This window comes from Schistosoma haematobium, chromosome 3 (genome assembly GCF_000699445.3).
Source record: "Schistosoma haematobium chromosome 3, whole genome shotgun sequence".
Classification (NCBI taxonomy): domain Eukaryota; kingdom Metazoa; phylum Platyhelminthes; class Trematoda; order Strigeidida; family Schistosomatidae; genus Schistosoma; species Schistosoma haematobium.
The window spans coordinates 31973142-31994412 of NC_067198.1; the positions used below are offsets into that span (position 1 = coordinate 31973142).

General features: G+C 30.6%; 2 protein-coding genes across 3 annotated transcripts in view; one reads left to right on the top strand and one right to left on the bottom strand.

The window, feature by feature from the left end:
• GCN1L1 (eIF-2-alpha kinase activator GCN1) overlaps positions 1 to 16431 on the top strand; it is a gene marked incomplete at both ends in the record, with an annotated part of 30229 nt that extends 13798 nt beyond the window's left edge. The window contains 12 exons of the mRNA XM_051219030.1: positions 603 to 863; positions 1932 to 2096; positions 3632 to 3886; positions 4057 to 4239; positions 4762 to 5343; positions 5716 to 6090; positions 6281 to 6573; positions 8845 to 9272; positions 11070 to 11221; positions 12674 to 12784; positions 13180 to 13419; positions 16303 to 16431. Coding sequence (XP_051069615.1) covers positions 603 to 863; positions 1932 to 2096; positions 3632 to 3886; positions 4057 to 4239; positions 4762 to 5343; positions 5716 to 6090; positions 6281 to 6573; positions 8845 to 9272; positions 11070 to 11221; positions 12674 to 12784; positions 13180 to 13419; positions 16303 to 16431 — 3174 coding nt within the window. The remainder of the gene's footprint in view (positions 1 to 602; positions 864 to 1931; positions 2097 to 3631; positions 3887 to 4056; positions 4240 to 4761; positions 5344 to 5715; positions 6091 to 6280; positions 6574 to 8844; positions 9273 to 11069; positions 11222 to 12673; positions 12785 to 13179; positions 13420 to 16302) is intronic.
• Positions 16432 to 18778: 2347 nt separating this feature from the next.
• Positions 18779 to 20660, bottom strand: MS3_00005546 (uncharacterized protein; the record flags this gene model as incomplete). 2 transcript variants are annotated; one of them, XM_051213626.1, is made up of 2 exons in its annotated part: positions 20428 to 20660; positions 18779 to 20368 (listed from the first exon to the last, which is right to left on the bottom strand). In XM_051213626.1, the coding sequence occupies exon 2, from the start codon at positions 20156 to 20158 to the stop codon at positions 19247 to 19249; it is 912 nt and encodes a 303-aa protein (XP_051069616.1). In that variant the 5' UTR covers positions 20159 to 20368; positions 20428 to 20660. The 2 variants fall into 2 exon arrangements, with proteins under 2 accessions (XP_051069616.1, XP_012800480.1); XM_012945026.3 differs by having other exon boundaries at positions 19247 to 20340.
• Positions 20661 to 21271: the final 611 nt, after the last annotated feature.

A 21271-nucleotide genomic window follows, 5' to 3' on the forward strand; every position in this document is an offset into this window, starting at 1 on the left:
TGTGAAATAAGCAAATAAATAAAATGAACTCATTGAATAAATTTATTTTCTACTTGTGTATATTTAATCATATTTAAAGTTTTTTTACATGCCGACGAAGTTTCCGTTCTGTTCGTTCCACAACAACTGTACTTAGGTACGGATTTTTCTTGATTCATTCCATTGGTTTTTTAATATATCATAAATGAGTATAAAAATGATTAACACCTTAATTAGTGAAGTGGATCCGATTGTTTTTACTGTCAGAGTATCACTAAAACCTCTTAAGATCACCGTCAATATACACACTATAATTTTGTAAGAAAGCCTCCAAGTACATCTTCTCTGTTGAATCTATCATGTAACTCGGCCATTAACTTATACTTATTCAACAGAATACCTTATTTGAAATTCTTATTGTTTTTAATTTCGTATGAAAAGCGTGAAGTGAGAGTATATGTTTACAGTTAGGGTTTTATCTGCATCGGTCGTTCGTTAGTTTCTCTCAAAATTAATTTTGTACTCCATATTGTTTATTATTATTATTATTATTATTATTATTATCTAATATTGAATATCGATTATACATAACATTAAACAATATATTTGTTTTCATTTTATAGACAACAAATGAAGATGATACATTTGGTACAGTTGAAGCTCATGAACGTCTACGTGAAATTATAGGTGATGAACGTCATAATCGTATACTAGCTCGTTTACATTTATCACGTTCTGATCCTATAATCATTGTCCGTCAATCTGCTATACATATATGGAAAATTGTTGTACCTAATACTCCAAGGACTTTACGTGAAATTATGCCTGTACTTGTTCGTTTATTATTGGATACTTTAGGATCATCTTCTCGTGAGCATCAACAAGTAAGTTAGTTAACATTGAATGTGTTCTTCTAATTAGATATTTTCTTTTTACAGTTTCATAATTTCTCATTTCTGATTTTAACTCTATAAAATTCAATCTATTAAGTGATAATGTTTGTTGCATTCTAATTCCTGGTTGAAACTATGAAATGTATTGATGTCAGACGTACAGGAAATGTACCCTCAGTGCAACTACTTAATAAACTAACAGCTTCATGTTAATCCATTTCACCAACATTGTATATTGTACAAACTAGATTGTTTTGTGTGATACACTTTATATTTCCAAATTTTTTAAGTATTCCCCGTTGAAAGTCGTCAATAATTTCTGGAGAAGTACTTTGGTCAGTTAGTAATATCTAGAAAGCAACCCTCTATACTTTGAAGATCCTGATTAAACGATTACTAAATTCCGTATTAGCTTCAGCATTTCCCCCCTCAAGTTCTTAATACCTTAAGGTCGCCCATAATCCTACAAATGTCTTTACTTCTGTATATAATCTGATCTCCTTCCTTTTCTGTTCGGAGTTCAAATGTCGAAGTTTTTTTATGGTTAAATGTTTAAAGCGTAAAATATATCATTATAAACAAATAAGAACAATTATCATAATCTGTCTCTCCATTTTGGATGATCAGCTGTCAAACGATATCACTTCTCTATGTTTATTATCCAGACTATGAATTTACCTGAAAATATCCGTAAACTAGTATTAAATATTACCAAATCAATGAACTGTTAATATCGACATAGATTCATTGTTAATAATCAGTATGAATCTTGAAAATTAAAGTATTAAATGGAAATTATCATTCATCGTATTGTAAAAAAGGCACATTACAACGAGCTACTCAAAATAGGTCACATCACTATAAAAATCATACTACTGTTACTCATATTTTGTAGTTATCATTATTGTAATGACAACAATTCAAAATAAGTTTTTCCTTAAGCAATTGTCGTTATGTGATTATTTGGTCTGTTGACATTGTTGTTATTCAGATTTTTCCGAGTTCGGACTATTTCTTTCTTAACTGTATATTTTTACATTTTTTCCCGTTGGATGTAAGATTGCCGCTCGTGCACTTGGTGATGTGGTACGCAAATTAGGTGAAAGAATCCTACCAGAGATTATTCCACTATTAGTAACCGGCTTAGACTCTCCAGATGCTGATCAACGACGTGGTGTCTGTACTGGATTAATTGAAATTATTCGCAGTTGTCAGTCTGATCTGGTATGTTATATCGTGCTTTTTTGCCCTTAATTTTTACTTCATTATGAGAGATCTGTGTTGTGTTTTCTTCGTAAATTTTGTAAATACAATAAAGCCTTTCAATTAAGTGATCAGAGTTGTTACTGATGTCATGTATTTTAGTGTGTTGGTACTGATTAAATCTTATCAACTAAGTTTCATTGTGACTCAATGAAGCGTGCTCTATTCTGGGATGCCATATGGTCAGAGCTAGTCTTCAAGAAGCTGTAGACCTAAATTTTGCACCAGTTGACACAAGTCATCATGACTTGCTCTCAGTCTTGAGGGGACGGATTTTCTCTGCGGAATTCAGAATTGCACAACCTAGCTTCACAGTCTTAGACGTTATCATTGGTCTCTTTAGGCTGCGACTGACCCATAGGACTGAGATATTCATAGTTAATTTGCCACTGACTAGTCTTATTTATCTATTCCTTTAGTGCTGATAGAATTCCACCGATTCAGTTTTTCTAAAAATAACTAAATTTTCATTAGAAATGAAATGTTTTGATGATTAAGTCAATCAACTGTTGGGTCTTAGGTTCCGATCTTACTTCAGGTACTTTGTTTTTTGACTACTGCTTATTATCTCTATCCACTCACACTAAAAATATGACGCAAAATATAAGTCAGTGAAGGTCTATGAATTCATAAAATGAGTTAACTTTGCTGCCATTTTATATATAACGATAAGTATTATCTTACATTTTTGCTGTTATATACCAAAGTATTTTGCTATAAAGTACAAGAAGGCATTCTTAAATGCTATGAAAAGTGAGTATTTGAATTTATTACTATTGCTAATTTTGTAAAATCCTTAAATAAAAGTAGATAACTAATATATAGTTTATGAAATACACTTGATTTCTGTGTTTTGCTTGAGACATATATATGCCTAACCACTATCTTCCTCGATTGTTTTCTAGTGTAGAAATAAGCTAGAAGAAAGCTGGTGGCGGCCATATCAAAACATGGCCTCAGTCCATTAAGTCACTGACAAATGTACTGAGCCATGTTAATAAGTGTAGACTAGCTGGTTGTAGTCCATGTGATTATCGTAACTAATTGTTAGAGACTTTGAGTGACATGATTTCAAATCATTCGCAATGGACTACGTGCATTCATTCTTTGTCTTCCCCAAAATTCCTAGATTATGGTTTCCTCGTGTATTTTTCCTAATTTAACTTGTTTATAATTTTCCTTTCGAATCGTATCTTCGATGTCTAATCTTTCGTATTACGAATGATATTGTTACTACCTTTACTATTCTTGGATTTGACCTAACAACTTCATCTATGTGTCAATAGAGTATTGCATCTTGAATGGATGTACATATATACCCACTGACTATTAGACCTTTGGTTTGTATTGGTTCTTTTTTTCCATTACAATGTCATTGTAGATATACATTCCTGTACATATTATTTAACAAAAAAACTTCCTTGCGATTTGTTTCCTTTTTAAACTTATGTATAATAAACCTTTCTTAATAAATATTGTTGAACATTTCTATTTAGCTATCAAATTATGCCGACAGCTTATTAGATCCTATTCGACGTACTTTATGCGATCCACTTGTTGAAGTGCGTCGTAACGGTGGCAAGACATTTGAATTATTATATGCTGCTATTGGTATACGCTCACTTGATGGTATTTTACCAGATCTACTTGCTCAATTAGATGATCCAGAGACTAGCCATTATGCGTTAGATGGTATAAAACAATTATTAGCTGTTAAAGGCAAAGCTGTTATGCCATATTTAGTCCCTAAAGTAAGTTAATTCTTATTGTTTTTATAGGTGTTTATTCTTAAAATCTCATGTCCATGAATATTTTTAAACAGTCCTGCTTTGTTATCATTTGGGGTTTTTTTTAATCTAAATAAGGATAAACCTTTGTTGTTCATGTTGTTACTTTTCCTCTCTATTGTCTATATTATTAGCTAACTCATCCAGTGGTCAATGTGAAAGCATTTGCTTATCTTGCGTCAGTAGCTGGAGAAGCTCTTACAAAACAACTTGGTCGAATCTTACCTGCACTTCTACAAACTGTATCATTGATGTCTGAGTCTGATTATAATCAGAACAATGAAAATAAGGATATTGAAGAGGAAACAGAAAACGAGGTGCGTCACTTTTATTTGTTCATACACGAGTATATATATTCTGGCTTATTATTTCATTCACTCCTATACATAAAACACAATATCAGGTTAATGATGTATAATAATGTATTCTAGAGTCTGGATATAATTACGTAATACATATTCAATGTCATTATAATATGGTGAAATTGAAAATAGGCAACGGTAAGCCTATAAAATTTACAATAAAAAACACATCTTGGATACTCATCAGCGAACTAAAAAAATAGATTCATGATATAGTCACACGACCACAGTATATAGAAAAACCTGTTATAGACTGTGCAACTTCGTCTTTATATTACCTGAAATCTTTGTCAAACAAATGAGAGAGGGAGAATGCAAAGTTACATTATCTAGCTTTAAATAGAGTTAATCACCTATAACTGAATGGGATTAATTCTAGACATAAATATTCGCAACCACTGTTTTATTTAATGTATTAACTTTAAAATAATCTAAAAATTATGTCGTTATTGTTATTTTATGTTATTTGTAATGTAGGATTTAGAGCATTGTGCTGCTGTCCTTGTATGCATTTATGAAGCCACAGGAATCCGTCAAATTTTGAATGAATTATTATCTGGTTTGTCAACCACTGTAACAATTGACGAAACCACAAATAACACCACTACACAAAACAAACTTGTTCCCGGCTCTAGTGCATATCGACTTGCCTGTTTACGGTTACTACGTGCCTATCTTGAAGCTAGTTTTCAAGATTCTTCTGATGTTGTAACGTCCATTGTGAAATCCAATGTAAACAATAAATCTTCCGATGAAGATGAAACTGATGAATCTGACGTTGATGATGATGATCTCGAAGATGAAGAGGCGTCTGATGACGGCTCGTTTAATTCCGATGAAGATTATAGTGACGAAGATGATATGGACAAAGATGATGACGACAGTTATGATGATGACGATGATGATGAGATGGAGGAAAATCCTGATGCTAAAGAAGTTATAAGTCGAGTGTTGAATGAATCATATCCACTTGCTCTTCGTAATATTTGTCGTCTTTTAGCTTCTACTGACAAAACTACTTTATCGGAAGCATGGAAATGTTTAGAAACACTTTTCAAAGTTAGTTTTTCCCCTTGTTATTGTCGTTCTGAATTTATTGTTACAAGAAAAAACGGTAACCTTTAAAAGTTCCTAATAGTTGATCTTCTTTACGTTTGTATTTGATAAATACTTTTCGTCACAGAAAGTTATTCCCAATTCTTTTTTAAATAAGATTATTCGCAGTCAAATTTATAAACATATAACTCTGTAGCTAATTTACAAGCGGATAACGAGTAACATTAAAGGCGTACCTTCTCAAACATTTAACTTATTCTACACTTCCTTGTTTATGTACCCGAGATCTATTTGATTTTTTAACTACTAATGAGTAGTTTAACTGTATCTATGACACTTTCCGTTCTCATAATTATTATTCGTTAACTTTTATAGCGTTGGAACCCTGAAACAATTACTTCCCAAATTGGTGATTTGCGTCAAGGTATTCGTGGTGCTATATCAGAAATGAACAAGTTAGCAGCTGCTAATAAAAATGAAGGTCAAAAATATTTGCCTGGGTTTTCAGATCCTACTTTACCACTTGTTAGTTTAGTTAAATTATATGCTGAGTGTACACTCCGTGGGCGTCCCGCAATTAAAGAACCTTCAGCACAAGGATTATCAGAATGCATAATTCATGCGAATGGGACAGCACTTCAAGGTTGCGTTATCAAAGTTATTGGGCCTCTCATCCGTTTACTGGGTGAGCGTCAGACGAATGTTGTTCGTGTTGCTGTGTTGCAGTCTCTTACTTCGCTTGTTAATAAGGTGAGTTCGTTTCCTAAATAACTGTCTTTATCCTTTCTATTCGTGATTTATCCAGATTATGTTCACATGTAACATTTTATCATTTTTGATCACTATACCAGAATATTGTAACTGGTTGATGATCTTTCGACTGGGATTTTTTAAAATTAAATTATGAAATGACGAGTCAACCTGATTTTATTTATTTCAGTGCCCACAATCTGTTCGTCCATTTGTTACACAACTCCAGTCAACCTTCTTAAAATGTCTTGGAGACTCACATAAGCAAACGAGAATACTTGGTGGTGAAGGGTTATCATCAATTGTTCCTATTACACCTAAACTTGATCCTTTGTTAATCGATCTGGCTAGAGTATCATCTCAAACTGTTGTATCACGTTTTCATGATTACTTGGAAGATACATCAAGTGAGATAGAAGATATGCTCCCTAAATCAGGTGTTTCTGCAACTGCACATACATTGGCTGGTGTAGCAGCTTTTCCGTAAGTCGTTGCAGAGCGGTATCAAATTCTTGCTTTATTAAAATATCCTACAAATAGACTGCTGTCTCTTCCGATTTTTACATATATATCAGTAAAATTTCTCACGGTGTCCTTTTTATTCTATTTTTTACTTTGTTCACCGGTCTCTTGTTAATTTCTCTGTCTTTTCATTTTTTTTTGTCCGCTGGCACTCAGCACACACTCATTTTTTAAAATATATACAAACTTTCTATGTATTATCCAGTTGAATGTGTCATTATAGCCTATTAGTAGTAGTACATTCAACTTTAAAACTGTACAACCTGGTCTAGTCATTAAGAATGCATGAAATGTAAGAGAAAAAAAGAAGTACTTTTTGTCTAGTTAATCTTTTTTTCAATCTGAAAAATATTGGTTTTTATGTTTTGGTCTTCGTTTTTTTTTCTATACAATGTTGTTCGATTCACAAATGTAATCATAGAAACTGTTTAGAAAAGCTTTCTAAATGTGTTCTTTGTTCTTTAGAACATTCGTTAAATTTCACGTTACTTTTATACAAAACGCTTACTTTAGTGTTTTTTATTTTCAATCAAACATAGATCATGGTTACTATTTCGAGATAATCAGCGAATAGATCTTCTAGTTCACTGTTAATTATTTTAAGCCTGTTATATTATGCTGATAACATAAGTTACTCATTTTTTTCTTGTTAAATCACCATTCTCTATTGAACTTATTTTTTTAAATAATGTCATTATCTTTTACAATAGATTTAATTCAAGACTTATACATAAATATATTAATTATGGCTACGGATTGAACTTAGTGTAAAACACTTATAACAGATCACGTAAAATTGAGTTTGTTCACAATTAATTCAATGAAGTCATTTTATTAACTTATTAACGAACTGAGTCATCCTAACAACAACTTATCTATATCATTGCATCTTGATTACTATTGCGAATGCATGAACATGTCATGTATGCTTGAATATTGCTTACGCCCCTCGCATTTATTCACTATGCTAGTCTTACTACTAACCACTTATTTGATTCGATGACTCATTCATTTCACTATGTATATATATGTCCATGTTATTCATATTCATTACTCTCTCGCTCTCGCTTGCTTAACTTTACGCGGTTGCTTGCCTTTCGGCACAACTCTTCTATGCTTGTTTAACGCATCTGTAATTTTGGATATCTATGTGTGTGGTCCCGTAATAAACGTAATCAACGCTTCGTATTCGCCTTCTGATTAATATACCGTTGGGGCGTTATATAGCACGGTTATCAAGACGAACTGTATACGAAGTTTAAGAATTATATCGAATACCGACCACCACACACTATTCATCTTGTATAAGCATAAGTATTTAAAGTAAGATTGTTCATTCTAATCATATTGTTTGTGGATCCAAATAATTAACCTAATAACTATAATACATCTACTGTTTCTTAGAAATAATAATGTACTACTATTGAGAGATGTTCAGTTCTACTGATTAAATCATTTATTTTAAACAAAAGTCTTTTTATTATGTGTAAAGTATGCAAATAAAATTATACAACTCAGATATATGTTAATTATAAACCGTTACTATATCATACAAATTAAATTTGTAGGTTTATGTACTCAGTTTTGAGTCAATGGTAATATTAATGAGGTTTAATGATGCTATACAGTTATTCATTGAAATATTGTTTAAACTTATTTATTGTTACATCCATAAATATATGCTAAAACTATATTCTTTTAATCCAAGATAGGTCAAAACCAATTAATTGATATACAACTCCAGTGTAAGATCCATAATTCCAAGTTCATGTATTACATAATATTACAAAACAAAGTGAAAATAAGCAGATATATATTCATGTTACATAGACCTGTATTAGAAAGTCAAAGTAACTTAGTATTCAAAAAAACATTCAGAAACTCGATATTTTATTGTAATTGATTTTAAACTGTTTCACTACCTTTTTAATCCATACGCTCTCAACATTCTACAAACTCCATCGATGGTGGTATAATATATTAATGCAACCTAAGCTAATAGTCTGTGATTTCCTAAAATAAATCAACATCTTGTTATAACAACTGTTGGTGCTCTTCTAAACATAAGCTCGTTTCTAACTGTATCACACTTTTGTTCATTTAAATTGAATTCACCATCTACTAAGATAATATTATATGCAGGTTTATAAGGTTATTTATTTTTGCATGTATTTTTTTACCATATTTTTATCTTTGTGTTATCTTGTTTTTCATTTTATCAATATTTACTAGTGATACTAGTTTACAGGCGTTACGTTTGTGTCTAGAACATTCCAGAGGTCGTGCTGGACTAACCGCTTTAAATACTATACTTCACTCATTAATTCCATTAATGCGTTTACCAGAGTCTTGTGGTAATGAAATTCGAATTGAAACAAATCCACACAGAAATAACATTGTTGATGACAATGAATATAATAGTGAAGATAATGATGATGAACAAGAAAGTGTCTTAGGATCATTTAATCAAACTAAACAAGTATTGATCTCCTCGGATCAACTGCGTATTATAGTTTCTTCATGTATAGGATTTATTGTTGTTGCTGCACAAGCCACTATTGACAACTTTTCACAAAGTGACAATGAGAAAATACAGAAGAAACTTGAACTTGTTGATTTATTTGAACGGAAACTATTCCTGTCTTCATCCACCAAACAAGGTATATTTTAATTTATCATGTTATTAAACAATAATGATTCTATAAGTGTAATTATGAAAAATTACAATTAACTATTTAATGTTATTTGTATTATCATATTTTGACTAATTAAATTAGACATGATCAAATCGAATACCACCGCCAACCTATAAAAATCTAAATTATCTTTTGATTTAAATTTGTTTTAATGATACATGTCCATTTCATAACTGGTTATTTTAAATCAGTTATAGTGGTATATATCACATTTATTCTTTTTTTTTCTATGGAAATTATATTCTCAATTTTTGATTCTCTCCTATTACTACTACTATTATGGATTGCTTCTGTCACTTCGACTCGTTTACTACTCATCTTGTTGTAATGATCTTTTTTATGTCAACTTAAATTGGCTTACATTTGCCCTCAGACTCTACATTGTTTATATTTCACTGACTACTGGTAGTTAGATACAAACTCTATTGTGACATGCTGGTTTCATTGGTATTTATTTATTAGTATGATTGACTTTAACGTCAATAATAACTTACCCACTATTCTTGGTAGAAAATCAATATAGATTGAAGATTTCGATGATTTATCAATTTCCAATGTATAGAAAAATATATGGAAATTCCCTTTCGTTTTTTTTTCTCCTTAACATGTTACCCTTACTCATTATTAATAAATTAATTCAATAGAACAACTAATGATAGAGTGTCATTATGCATGTAGACCTCTTTTCAGCTTGAAATATTAAAAAATTAAAGTAAGGATTTCTAATGTTTTTTTTACTTTAAATCAATTTCCTGTAATGGATAATTTAAACAAGTGAGACATTTTGTTAAACTATGCTGATAAAATGAATTCAATTGTCAACTAATCAAAACTTCTAAGAATAGCAGATTTTGTGGTGGTTGTCATTATTGTAGCTCATAAGAACTGTGACTTACACTGAGTCGCGAAACTTTAGAAAATCTAATTTTTCTACTCATTGGCATATTAAAAATATATTATTTTTATTTATAGATATTTGTAATTCTGATATTACTGTAGTGAACAAGGACTCGGTTGGGAAAGCCAATTTATTATTTAATGTAAAATTATAAAGTGCCTTCGTAAAATATGAAAACTATACATAAATACACTATTTGCACATCTTCCATCGGTTGTCCTTTACATGCTTCATGATTCTTTCAATTATGTTGTTATGACAGTTGCTTTCTACTTCCCTTTCTGTTCTCTTCAATTGAATCTTTTCAATCTCCTGCTTGCATGCATTCCACTTCTGATTGGTGCTACATACTACTTATATCTGTCAACATAAATAGTAAACGCCATATTACTGCGAATTAGTATTTTATGTTATAATTAGCTGACCTTCCCTATTCTTTAGACAATCTCTACTATTATGTAACTTCCTTTAGTCATTCTGTCTAGAAATCAATTCATCCTTCATTATTTATTCGAAAAAGTGTTTTATTATTAGTTCAAGTCTATATTGAAAAAAGTTCACAGTAATCTATTCTATTTCTCAATAATCTTCTTCAAGAATATTTATAAATAGATAGGCTTCTGATTGTTTACATTTATTCTATGCAAAACTTGAATTTGATTTATGAAGTCTAAGATGAAATTGAATCTTTTTTTTCAATACATACAGTTAAGAATGTTTTTTTTGATTTCTTCCTCACTGTTTATACTTCAATTTTATATAGTCTAATTTAAATATATGTGTGTAATTACTAGAGAAAGTTTTCTGCTAATTGTCAGATATAAGTTTTTCATTACTTTTGTAATTTTCATTGTTTACTCTAGATGTACAATGGACATTTAACCAAAGTCAAGGCATTGCCCTTCTTATTCCACTGAAGCATACACCAAAAATTTTAATCAATTCAGAGACCATACAGTCAGGTTTTTGTGAACGCCTAGGGCAATTCATTAAACAATTATCCATTCATGAAAATGTTAGTTTTATTAGTACTATTATTTCAATTTGTAATCATAACTATTGTGCTATTATATGTATGTTTGTGTGTTCGTGTAATGATACGCACAGCAGCTTGATCATCAAACCGTTTGTATCGCAAAGAGTAGGTTGCATATTCAGTCCCTACCTCATATACTTTTGTTTTATAATAGACTTCACCTCAAAATCGAATTTGTACTTGGGTGCTGAGTTATTTGTATTATTCCAAAACTAATTAATTATTTTGTCTAAAATTGTTATCCAATACAATAAATTGTATCGTTCTCACCTTCTATCATATGGAATGTTAAAGTTTATGAAAACAACTTTATAAAACTCAATGACATCATTCTGACAAATATTTTGTATCGACTATGTTAAATCACTAAATACAAGTCTAGACCTATGGGACACTTCAAGCGACATCATTTGTATTCTTCATCTACGTATTCATTCATCACCTACTTGTTCATAATAATATCATTTGATCACTATTGAATTTTTTTCGGCTTTTATATCGTTAAGAAGTTTCGATAACAGTAATATACATATACTGTATAAAGCGCTGGATTTTCAATCCATACGCGGCAGATTCGATTCTTCAGTTTATGAAGTTGAATATTAGTAGTAGCAGTAGTATTTGTAGATATAAAATATTACAACGCAAAGTTGAATACTGTACTTGGTAACCGGAACCTGGTAACTTAACATAATCCACTTTCTCTAGTCAAAATTAACGTAAATCATTACTACCATGTTTAGTTATATTTTCTCTTCATAGTTGAGTAATGTTGAAAATTACGGAAAAGAACTTATAATAACAGAGGAATAATAATTTTATGTATTGAAATCATCTCATGGGATCAGTAGAGCTATTAAAATATCATTCCTATTTTATTTTCTATAATATCAATTGATTTGATTTAGCTTAAGTGTAGGCTTAATTTTTTAAGTTTAACTCATTTATTTATCAATGAAATAAAACTATTCAAATAGACTGTAGAAATACGTAAATGATCATTTAAATGAACTGCTAACGTTAAATTAACTGTAATAATTTGACAGATGGGGCTACACAATAACTTATATTGGTAATCTGACTGAATAACAGCAAAATTTTAGATATACATTATATGTTTTTCTGGTATGCTTCTTATCTATTGTGAATTGGTGTTATCTACTGAAACTTTATACATACTGGAATGATAATTGCGATTTGTCTGTATGAAAAAAGTTTTTTAATTTAGTCCGAAATTACTCCAAATAAACAGTGCCACTTTCAATAACTATCTCCCACCCCTTCCGACCAATTGTTTTGTAATTAGTTATATTACAGTTGGCTACTGTAATTATCGTCGCAGTGATAATAATCATTATTATATTATCGTCACATTGTAATCTTTCACTACTCTTATTGTTTGTCTGTTTTTCTTTCATACTTCACATTTAGTCCGTCATTTGTCAAATAGGATACAGATGTATTGGATGCTTTGTCGGTTATCTAACAGAGAATCATGAAGTGAATTATAATCCTAAACTATTACTGGAGCTACTTGGAAAAGTAATTTTTATTTTATTCCCTATATGTATACATTGGTAAAATATGCTATGTCTACTGAATTACTTAATAGTAGTTTATCTGAAACGGGTAAATTATTTGAGTCATTATGACATTCGCTAAAGTAAACTGGATAAAAAATCCCACAAAACTATCCAGTTGATGTACTGTACTGCAATCCACTGCTAGCCACTACCCATCTTTTCTTAGAATGAAGTACGCAATACACACAGTATGCACATATGCCAATTAGAGACTGATCAATTGCAGTCTTAAACATCAATGGGAAGAAGATTCAAGTAAACTATATCAAGTGAATTTACAAGTCAGTTTTATTTGATCTTTTTCCAAACATTCTCTGTTTTTCACTTTCAATTTTATTTTTGACCTTTAAATAGGGTTTTGAACATCCTGTAATCGATGTGCGTCTATTGTCTACAGTTATATCCAGTCATATTGCATGGCGTGTAAAATTACCAATTCCTTCTTGGTTATGTACATTTTTGATTAAACTTCTTAGCGGAATAAAAGATAAAAACAGTGCAGTACGACTTGGAAGTGAAACAGCTTTAGCTGTACTCTGTCGTTTAAATGCTCCAAAGAATAAAGATCAAAACCCTAATTCTGAATATTTACAAGTTAGTGAAATCAAATTTTGTATTGTTTATAATGTACTATATATGTAGTGGAATTAACAGTAGAACAGTAGAAGTCGGGTCTTACATTGGGATATTTTTATCAAACAAGTATAGATTAGTTTTCGTTTGAAAGCAGTTTTATTCAATTGTCTGTAGTTGTTCTCAGTCTAACCTTTATGGCATTTTATGTTAATCTATGAAACAATTCTTCCCTTGACGATAAACGCAGTTGTTGCGCTCTTTTCATTCGTTAACAACTATCTGAAAAGATCATTATTATCCCTATTAAATACTGGATTATCAGTAAAATACATTTATTCAACTAAGTAATTAATGTTTGTACATATTTTAGATTTTTTCACTTTTAAAAAATGTCATTTAACGCTTCTCCTGCGTAACATTTGATTAGTTGAATTACCTCTAGTTTGTAAGCAGTCAGTGAAACAACCGGCTTACTTTCGCTCACTCTTAATTTAGTTGTGTTCACTTAAGATATCTCTGAAAAGTTGCCTTTCTACGCTAAAAATTTTATTGTATGTAGACTATGGAATTGAATGTCTCAATCAATTTCATCATCTCAGTTCTTAACGCTTAATGTGTATATGGATGTGGTTTTCAAATGATTTTCTGATCTCTTTTTCAAACAAGGTAACAGTGAAGCCGAAAAAATACAGACCCAAACAATTAATTATAAAATAATATGATATTCGTTGAACGAACTTGCGGTTGCTTATGATGATTAAAAGACTATATTTTTTTCAGTCTTCACCAGACAGAATTATATAATCTGCGTATTCTAAGTCAACTAGCATGGGTGGCCCATACTAGGACGAAACGATCGTCCAGTGTTTTCAGGTTTTCCATGGTGGTCTAGCTTTAATCGGCTCATGAATTCAACTATTAAAATCAAATGACCCAATAAGAGTAGAATTTAAACATCCATCATCCTCTATTGCTAAACGTATAATTGAAATAGGCCATAAGATTGTTCTAAACTCGGCTTTTGTGGTTTTATACAAAAGTGTAAAAGGGCGTATACTAAAGTTTATTGAAGCCTTAGCCATATGAAAATTCAAACCCCCTTAGTGTACTAAAAAACAGTTTGTTCTCACCTTAAACCTACCCTAGTAATATTGACTTATTATCCAGAGTGATGAAGTTTAAAATTGTTATCACATTATTTTCTTTATTATCCTTGTCTCGTTTTAACCTTCATTTCCAGTCTAGTTGACCTTTTATTTTTACATATAAATGTTTTAATAACAAGTATATATGTGATCAGATTGTTCGAAATGTAAAGCGCTAATATATCACATAGTTCTGATAATCTTCGTCTTCTTATTATACTATCGAAAATTTTTCTTCCTTTGCCGTCGATGTCGCTGTTTTGCATAACTCCGAGCATCAATCAAACAAAAGAAACTAAATTCTTTTTTATATTTTAAATTATAATCTCTAATACAAATATTTGTCTAGTATTGCCTTCTTTTAATCATTTCTCTTTAATGTAGACAAATCAATAAGGATAATAATTAATTATAATAGGGAATAAAGAAGAGTAAATACGACTGTTTATCCGTCTCCTTTTAATATTGTTAGTTTAAAAAATATATTAGAATGTATTCCTAGTAAGAATTTACTCGTTCTTTTTTCCTTCTTTCGAATCACCATTATGTAATAATAATAATAATAATAATAATAATAATAATGTTTTGTTTTATTCTATTTTTTTATCTCATATTTTGCGGCATAATACACAACATAAGTAAACAGACATACATGTAAATAAATCTATACATGTACATGTTCAAGTTTGACCGCCTAGATAAAAAAATTTATTAGTTTTTTTTTCATTCCCTTACCGCTTCTACTATTGTTGCTGCTACTCACAGTAATCAGTAATTTTGATTTCCCATACGCCACCCACGCATCATGTCATGCTTTAAAGTTGTGAGGCGTTTTTTCCCGTTACTTAATTAGTGAATTATTATTACTATTATCAATCTCAGTATTACGACCATACAGTAATACATACGATTGATTAATCAGTGGACACGTATTCATAGAGAAATAGTAGGAGAAAATTGTAACAATTAAGATGAATTTAAGGAGAAATAAACACTTTAAATTGTGTACTATTTTACTTAATGTCAAAGTATATTCATCTTTATAAATATTTTACTGTGGTGGTTGTGTGAGAATTTTTGAAAGTTAATTTCATCATGAATTAACGGGTATCCCCAGCGAACGGTTATTTCATACTCGTCTTGGACGCTTTAAGGGACACATTTAGATGGATGCGTTTTTACCACTGAGTTATCATTTAATAGTTTACATTTCTAAATCCAACTGATTTGTAATGTCGTGCGCTTATCATCGAATTGCCATTAATAATACTTGTTTCCCTCAGGACACTATTAAAATCCACTAATTACGTCTCATTCAGAATAATAGTACAATCTCACATTATTTCCATCGGACTAGAAGGATATTAATCTACGCGTAGTTTTAGAAAATTATTTATCAATTTTAACCTCATATCTACAGTCTGTTTACTTGACTACTGACGAAATCTAACCATATGGTGTTGATTCCAGTCATTGAGAGCGAACACTATGATAAATGTTCCGAAATGTTGATGTTATTAATCGTAAAGATTATGATGATCATTTGTATTCGATTCTTACCGAATTAACACGATATAATCACTTAGTCATTTAATAATTCCTTCCTCAAGAAAAGAGCAGGTTACAATATCAACACCAAAAGTGATAATTTGTTCAATTTTGCTATATATATCTGATGTACAAAAAATATATATCCTCCTAATTATTTTTGAAATTTATTTAATGCTTTTTCTGTATGCAATATATATTGTTTTAGGCTTGTTACGACCTATTGGATAATAATACACGTAATCAACTAGAAACACTTATACAACAACGCCTTCGTAAACAAAATTGGTCTGAAGTATGGCGTCAAGGTTGCCCAGATATGGATAATACAATTTGATTGTAAACTCATGTTGAACGCCACAAAATTCAAGCCTTTCCTTGTTTTCTTATTGTACAATCTATTCAAATATGTATTTGAGTTAGTTGTATTCATACATAACTAAGTTCAAACATTCTGTTACCTTGATTTTCTCGATATGTAACATATATATATGTTATATGTATATATATGCGTGCATATATTTGATGTTTATTTTTAGCTTTTATTGATTCAATTTTCATTAAAAAAATTTACAGCACATATCATCTTTGATTTTTTGAAGTTTTACGTTTTTTTTTTGTTTGTGTAGGAATACCATGGGAGGTTCATTATTAATGTTGATAATAACAAGACTATCGTTGTCAGTTTCATATGAAGAGATTTAGTTGAAGTCTATCATATATAAATAATTATCGTCATGGTAACAAACTTTTAAGCGTTTGATGAGTAAATTTATGTTCTTATTACATATTGGTTAATATTCAAAAAAGATTACCTACCTCATAATTCCTACATGTATCCTATTAAAGGGGTTTGAGAATAATCCATTTGATCCTATCAACTAGATTTATTATTTTACAGAGTAAGCGGTGACTCGGCGGTCAAGGGCTCAACTTTTGGTTAGTAATTATCTAGCTCATACTCCCTTCTACATGATTCGATTTGAGTAACAGGGTGGTAGTACCAGTAGTCTCCATAACTGGAATGTGATCTAGGGTCAAATCACACAATTCGTGTCTGTAAAGTGAGTTACTGGTAGTGGTAAAATGATACCAAGTCATTCTGCACAGTTTGTCTGAGTGTTGGAGAGACTCAATAGACTGTTTTAGAACTAGACTTTGTGTTTACCGGTACAGTTAGGTACATATCAGTTATCTCTTCAACATTGTCATAATATCAGAGATTCGGTTCCTCATCGTATAATATTTTTACCGGGGACGCTATCGACAAATTTATACGAACTTATTCGTTCATATGGTTTTTTGCCTATAAATTGTGTGGTATTTTATGGAGAACTTAACGCTTTCCGGTTATATAATGTGGCTGTTTACTCCAATCATTGACAAATTCTACTAAATTGAATTGATTTTCATAAGATGTTATTGTATGTTGTTTATGGTGTTAAAAAAAGTAGAAGTTTCACATCCTATTTTATATCTGGAAATTAGCATGAATTTATTCCAAATATGGAACCTGATTAGCCGTCCTGAATCAAATACCGAATTTTAATGTGCATTTTTTTTTACAAAAATGTATATCTTTACAGCTTAACACAAAACTAAACCAGCATTTTTAGCTATTTTTTCATTTGAATTAGTGTTTGATTGCCACATATTGGAATGTGATTTTCATTAGAGATTTCATTTCAAGATCTGATTTTAAAATTATATGTATCTGTGTTTTTTATCCTTTATATTGGACTGTCCTACAGTGACATGTTCATACACAGCAATTTTTGATAACTCTAATCGCTTGAAATGAAATCTCTAGTGAAAATTACACTTCAATATGTGGCACTCACCAATTGAAATGTTAGATATAACGTTACTCGATTATTGAAAATGTGACAGATGGCCCTAGTTAATAAATTCACAGTAATAAATGATATGGTGTTGAACCAAACAAGATTGAAATAGTGACTTCTCAAAGAGTATGTATTCATTTTGTGCAGATGGCTTTTTAAGATACATTTACTTGAAAATTAGGTCGCTCATGGTTGGTGTAAATTATATCCGAAACATAATGAATGGTTCATTACTTTGTATTAAAAAATTTTTAAGAGCACAATATATTTCTGTCATGTTTAAAATTCATTGATATTAAAAAGTCATTACATCAACCATTCAGATTCTTTGTATAAATATTATAAATCGTCTATAAAAGTATTTCTAACTCGATAAACTATCCAATTATTTACCGAGTTTTTATGTCAAAAACAGTCCCCTTTAAGATAGTTAAAATCGATCATAAATCGCGAAAAATTCTTAACTAACAAACAAGTTTAGATTTCGTCACTTCCTGGTGATCCGTTTACTCGCTGGTCTATACGGTGTATGGGTTTCAAGACCACCTCTAATGTCTCAGGTACAGTTTTGTATAGTTTTGCCGATGCTATATCTGACCAACATTTATGTCTCGCCAACTAACTGTAGTAATTAAATTAATCTTTTTCGCCTGTTTTAAAGGTTTTAGTAAGGTTCCAAATTATCTCATTGTTGATATTGAGGTTTCAATTTTAAGTCCCGATGTGACCAACACAAATCTAACTAGTGCAAAAGTCCCAAATAGAACAAAACGGATGTCCTGGATTACACTGCTAATAATCACAATCCATTTATTTTATAAAAACGACTGGAAATTATTATTTATAATGTATATTATTCTCTGTTTCTTGGTTAAAACTTTCAATATCTTATACTTTTCTCTAGCATGAAAAAGACTTACTTCAGTTTCCTTTTATTTTAAATTAATATGAAATAAAAAATAACAATGATGATGAAAATATTAAAAGCAGTAATAAAGGCATTTATTATATAGTTCTAGGTGATGAGGATTGCTTGGGAGTATGGTGAATCGAAATAGTTCATCTGGATTCAATGAGATGTCAGGGAAGCAATGAATTATTGAGTAGAGTAATGGTAGTAGGTCAAATGCATAGAACATAGGATGTGTTAAAGATCTATATAATCAAAATCATTATCTACATGAAATCAAGATTATCTTGCAATAATTGGGTTTGAATGAGGAACTTCGGAGGTCGGGGCTGTACAAACTGATAGGAAGATATAGAGAGAGGAGGATATTATCATTGTGCGATTAATATTTTATACAACTACACAATATTATTGTTATTTGTGGTATTTCTGTGCACAAATGATAACTGGTCCAATGGCATAGAATAATATGGATGTACATTGTAATTAGGAAAGTTAGTTGATACTACTACTTCTTTTGATGATGATGATGATGATAATGTTGTTGAAGAAGGAATAGATGCATTTCTAGGTTTACGTCCTCTTCTTGGTTTATCACGCATATGTGTTTTAGTATGACGATTACGTTCATCGGAACGTGCAAATCGTCTGTCACATATTTTACATTCATATGGTCGTTCACCTGTATGTGTACGACGATGTGTCATCAAATGATCACTTCGCGTAAATCCTTTTTCACAAATATCACATATAAACTGTTTAATTCCACTATGTGTACGTTGATGACGTTTAAGTTCGTCAATTCGAACAAAACGCTTATTACAACTTGATATACCACATATGAATGGTTTTTGTTGGTCAGATAATTTTTGACATTTATTATGAATAGATTTTGATTCAGTCTGTATGGTTTTGTAACAATATTCACTTTTACATTGATTAAAATCAAATTTATTATCTATTGCTTTATTTGATACAGAGCATGTAGAACAAGTGGGAACACTTTCTGGAGTTACATAGCTTCGCTGATCACTGATAATTCCATTGTTATTACTATTACCATCGATATTTGGAATGATAACAATATCATTAGTTTGATATGTAGACCATGGTGTATGATTTTCCGATATGGTATATGCATTATCATATAAGCCTCTATAACTAGAGGAGACAGTATCAGTGTTAAATTTTGTCGAGTGTAATAAAGAATCTGTTGACCAGTGATTAAATATAGTATCTGAGTTATAATTTTTAATTGGAGTCATGTGGGATTCCAATGATACTGTTTCATTTAATATTTCTAATTTCATTTCTTCAGTATTAGGTGGATTAGGATGTGATTCTAAATTCAAATAAACCAAAGGAGACTGAATTTGAGGTTGAGTAACTGTTTGATCATTTCTATTGGTAGTCAACGGTTTTAAATATTGTACTTCAAGTAATTGTGAATTATCTCTGTTTTGAATAATCTGTTCATCTTCACTTGGCTCAACTGAAATAGAAAGCGAGGAGATTAGTTTCTAATTTAAGAAAAAATGTTGATTTAAGTGTTTCCACTCAAGAGGGAAGATGAACTTACCTTTTATTACTGGGTTCGGTGGATATATGAAGTAGTTGTCAGATTCTTTGTCAAGTGGTGTTGGAGTATTTAAGTTTTCCCATTTAGAAAAATCTCTATAACTATCATCGGTTGTATAAGTTGGTGTATGTCCAGTCGGTATATCATTGAAAGCCGCCTTAATATCACCAGTTGGTAGCATCCAGTCTATTATGTTACTGTTTAACGTCCTTAGCATTCTCACCTATTAATATGCGTATCATCTGCACTACAACTCGTATTTATCCGACCGAATAACACCTAGTCATCTGTAACCAATAGAAATTATTCCACCAACGCATTGTTATTTTAAGTAACTAAAATTTATCGCTAAATTTATCAGCCAACTAAAAGCGAACAGGTAACTTGAATTAACCTTGAAATTAGCCAATGAACTTAACATATTAGTTTCAGACATTATAGATCACACCCCTCTGATTTTAAAAAATGAGCTGTCAAAGTTCGACTGCCGATTCGAAAGCGGTGGGTGTGATTTCATCATGTTTTTTTCGAAATTCCTATGATGATTTTGCCGTTTATTTCTCATTAATATAAAAGATTGAAATGTTTAATCTCTACCAAATATTCCTCGAATCATAATTACTTTTCGCTTCAAATAATTTTTTTCCAATACAGATGAATACGAATCGTTTTACCAATCATTCTTCAAAAGGATTCACAATTTGTCTAAATCATAAAATATATGGTTCTTTTAGTATGATGATGAATGATCTTGGCCTTAAAATAACGGAAAAATTAAAATAATTTCAGTGCAATTTATAGTCAAGTTAGCAGCTTTGTAGAGAACTCATAAATTTGAGTATAT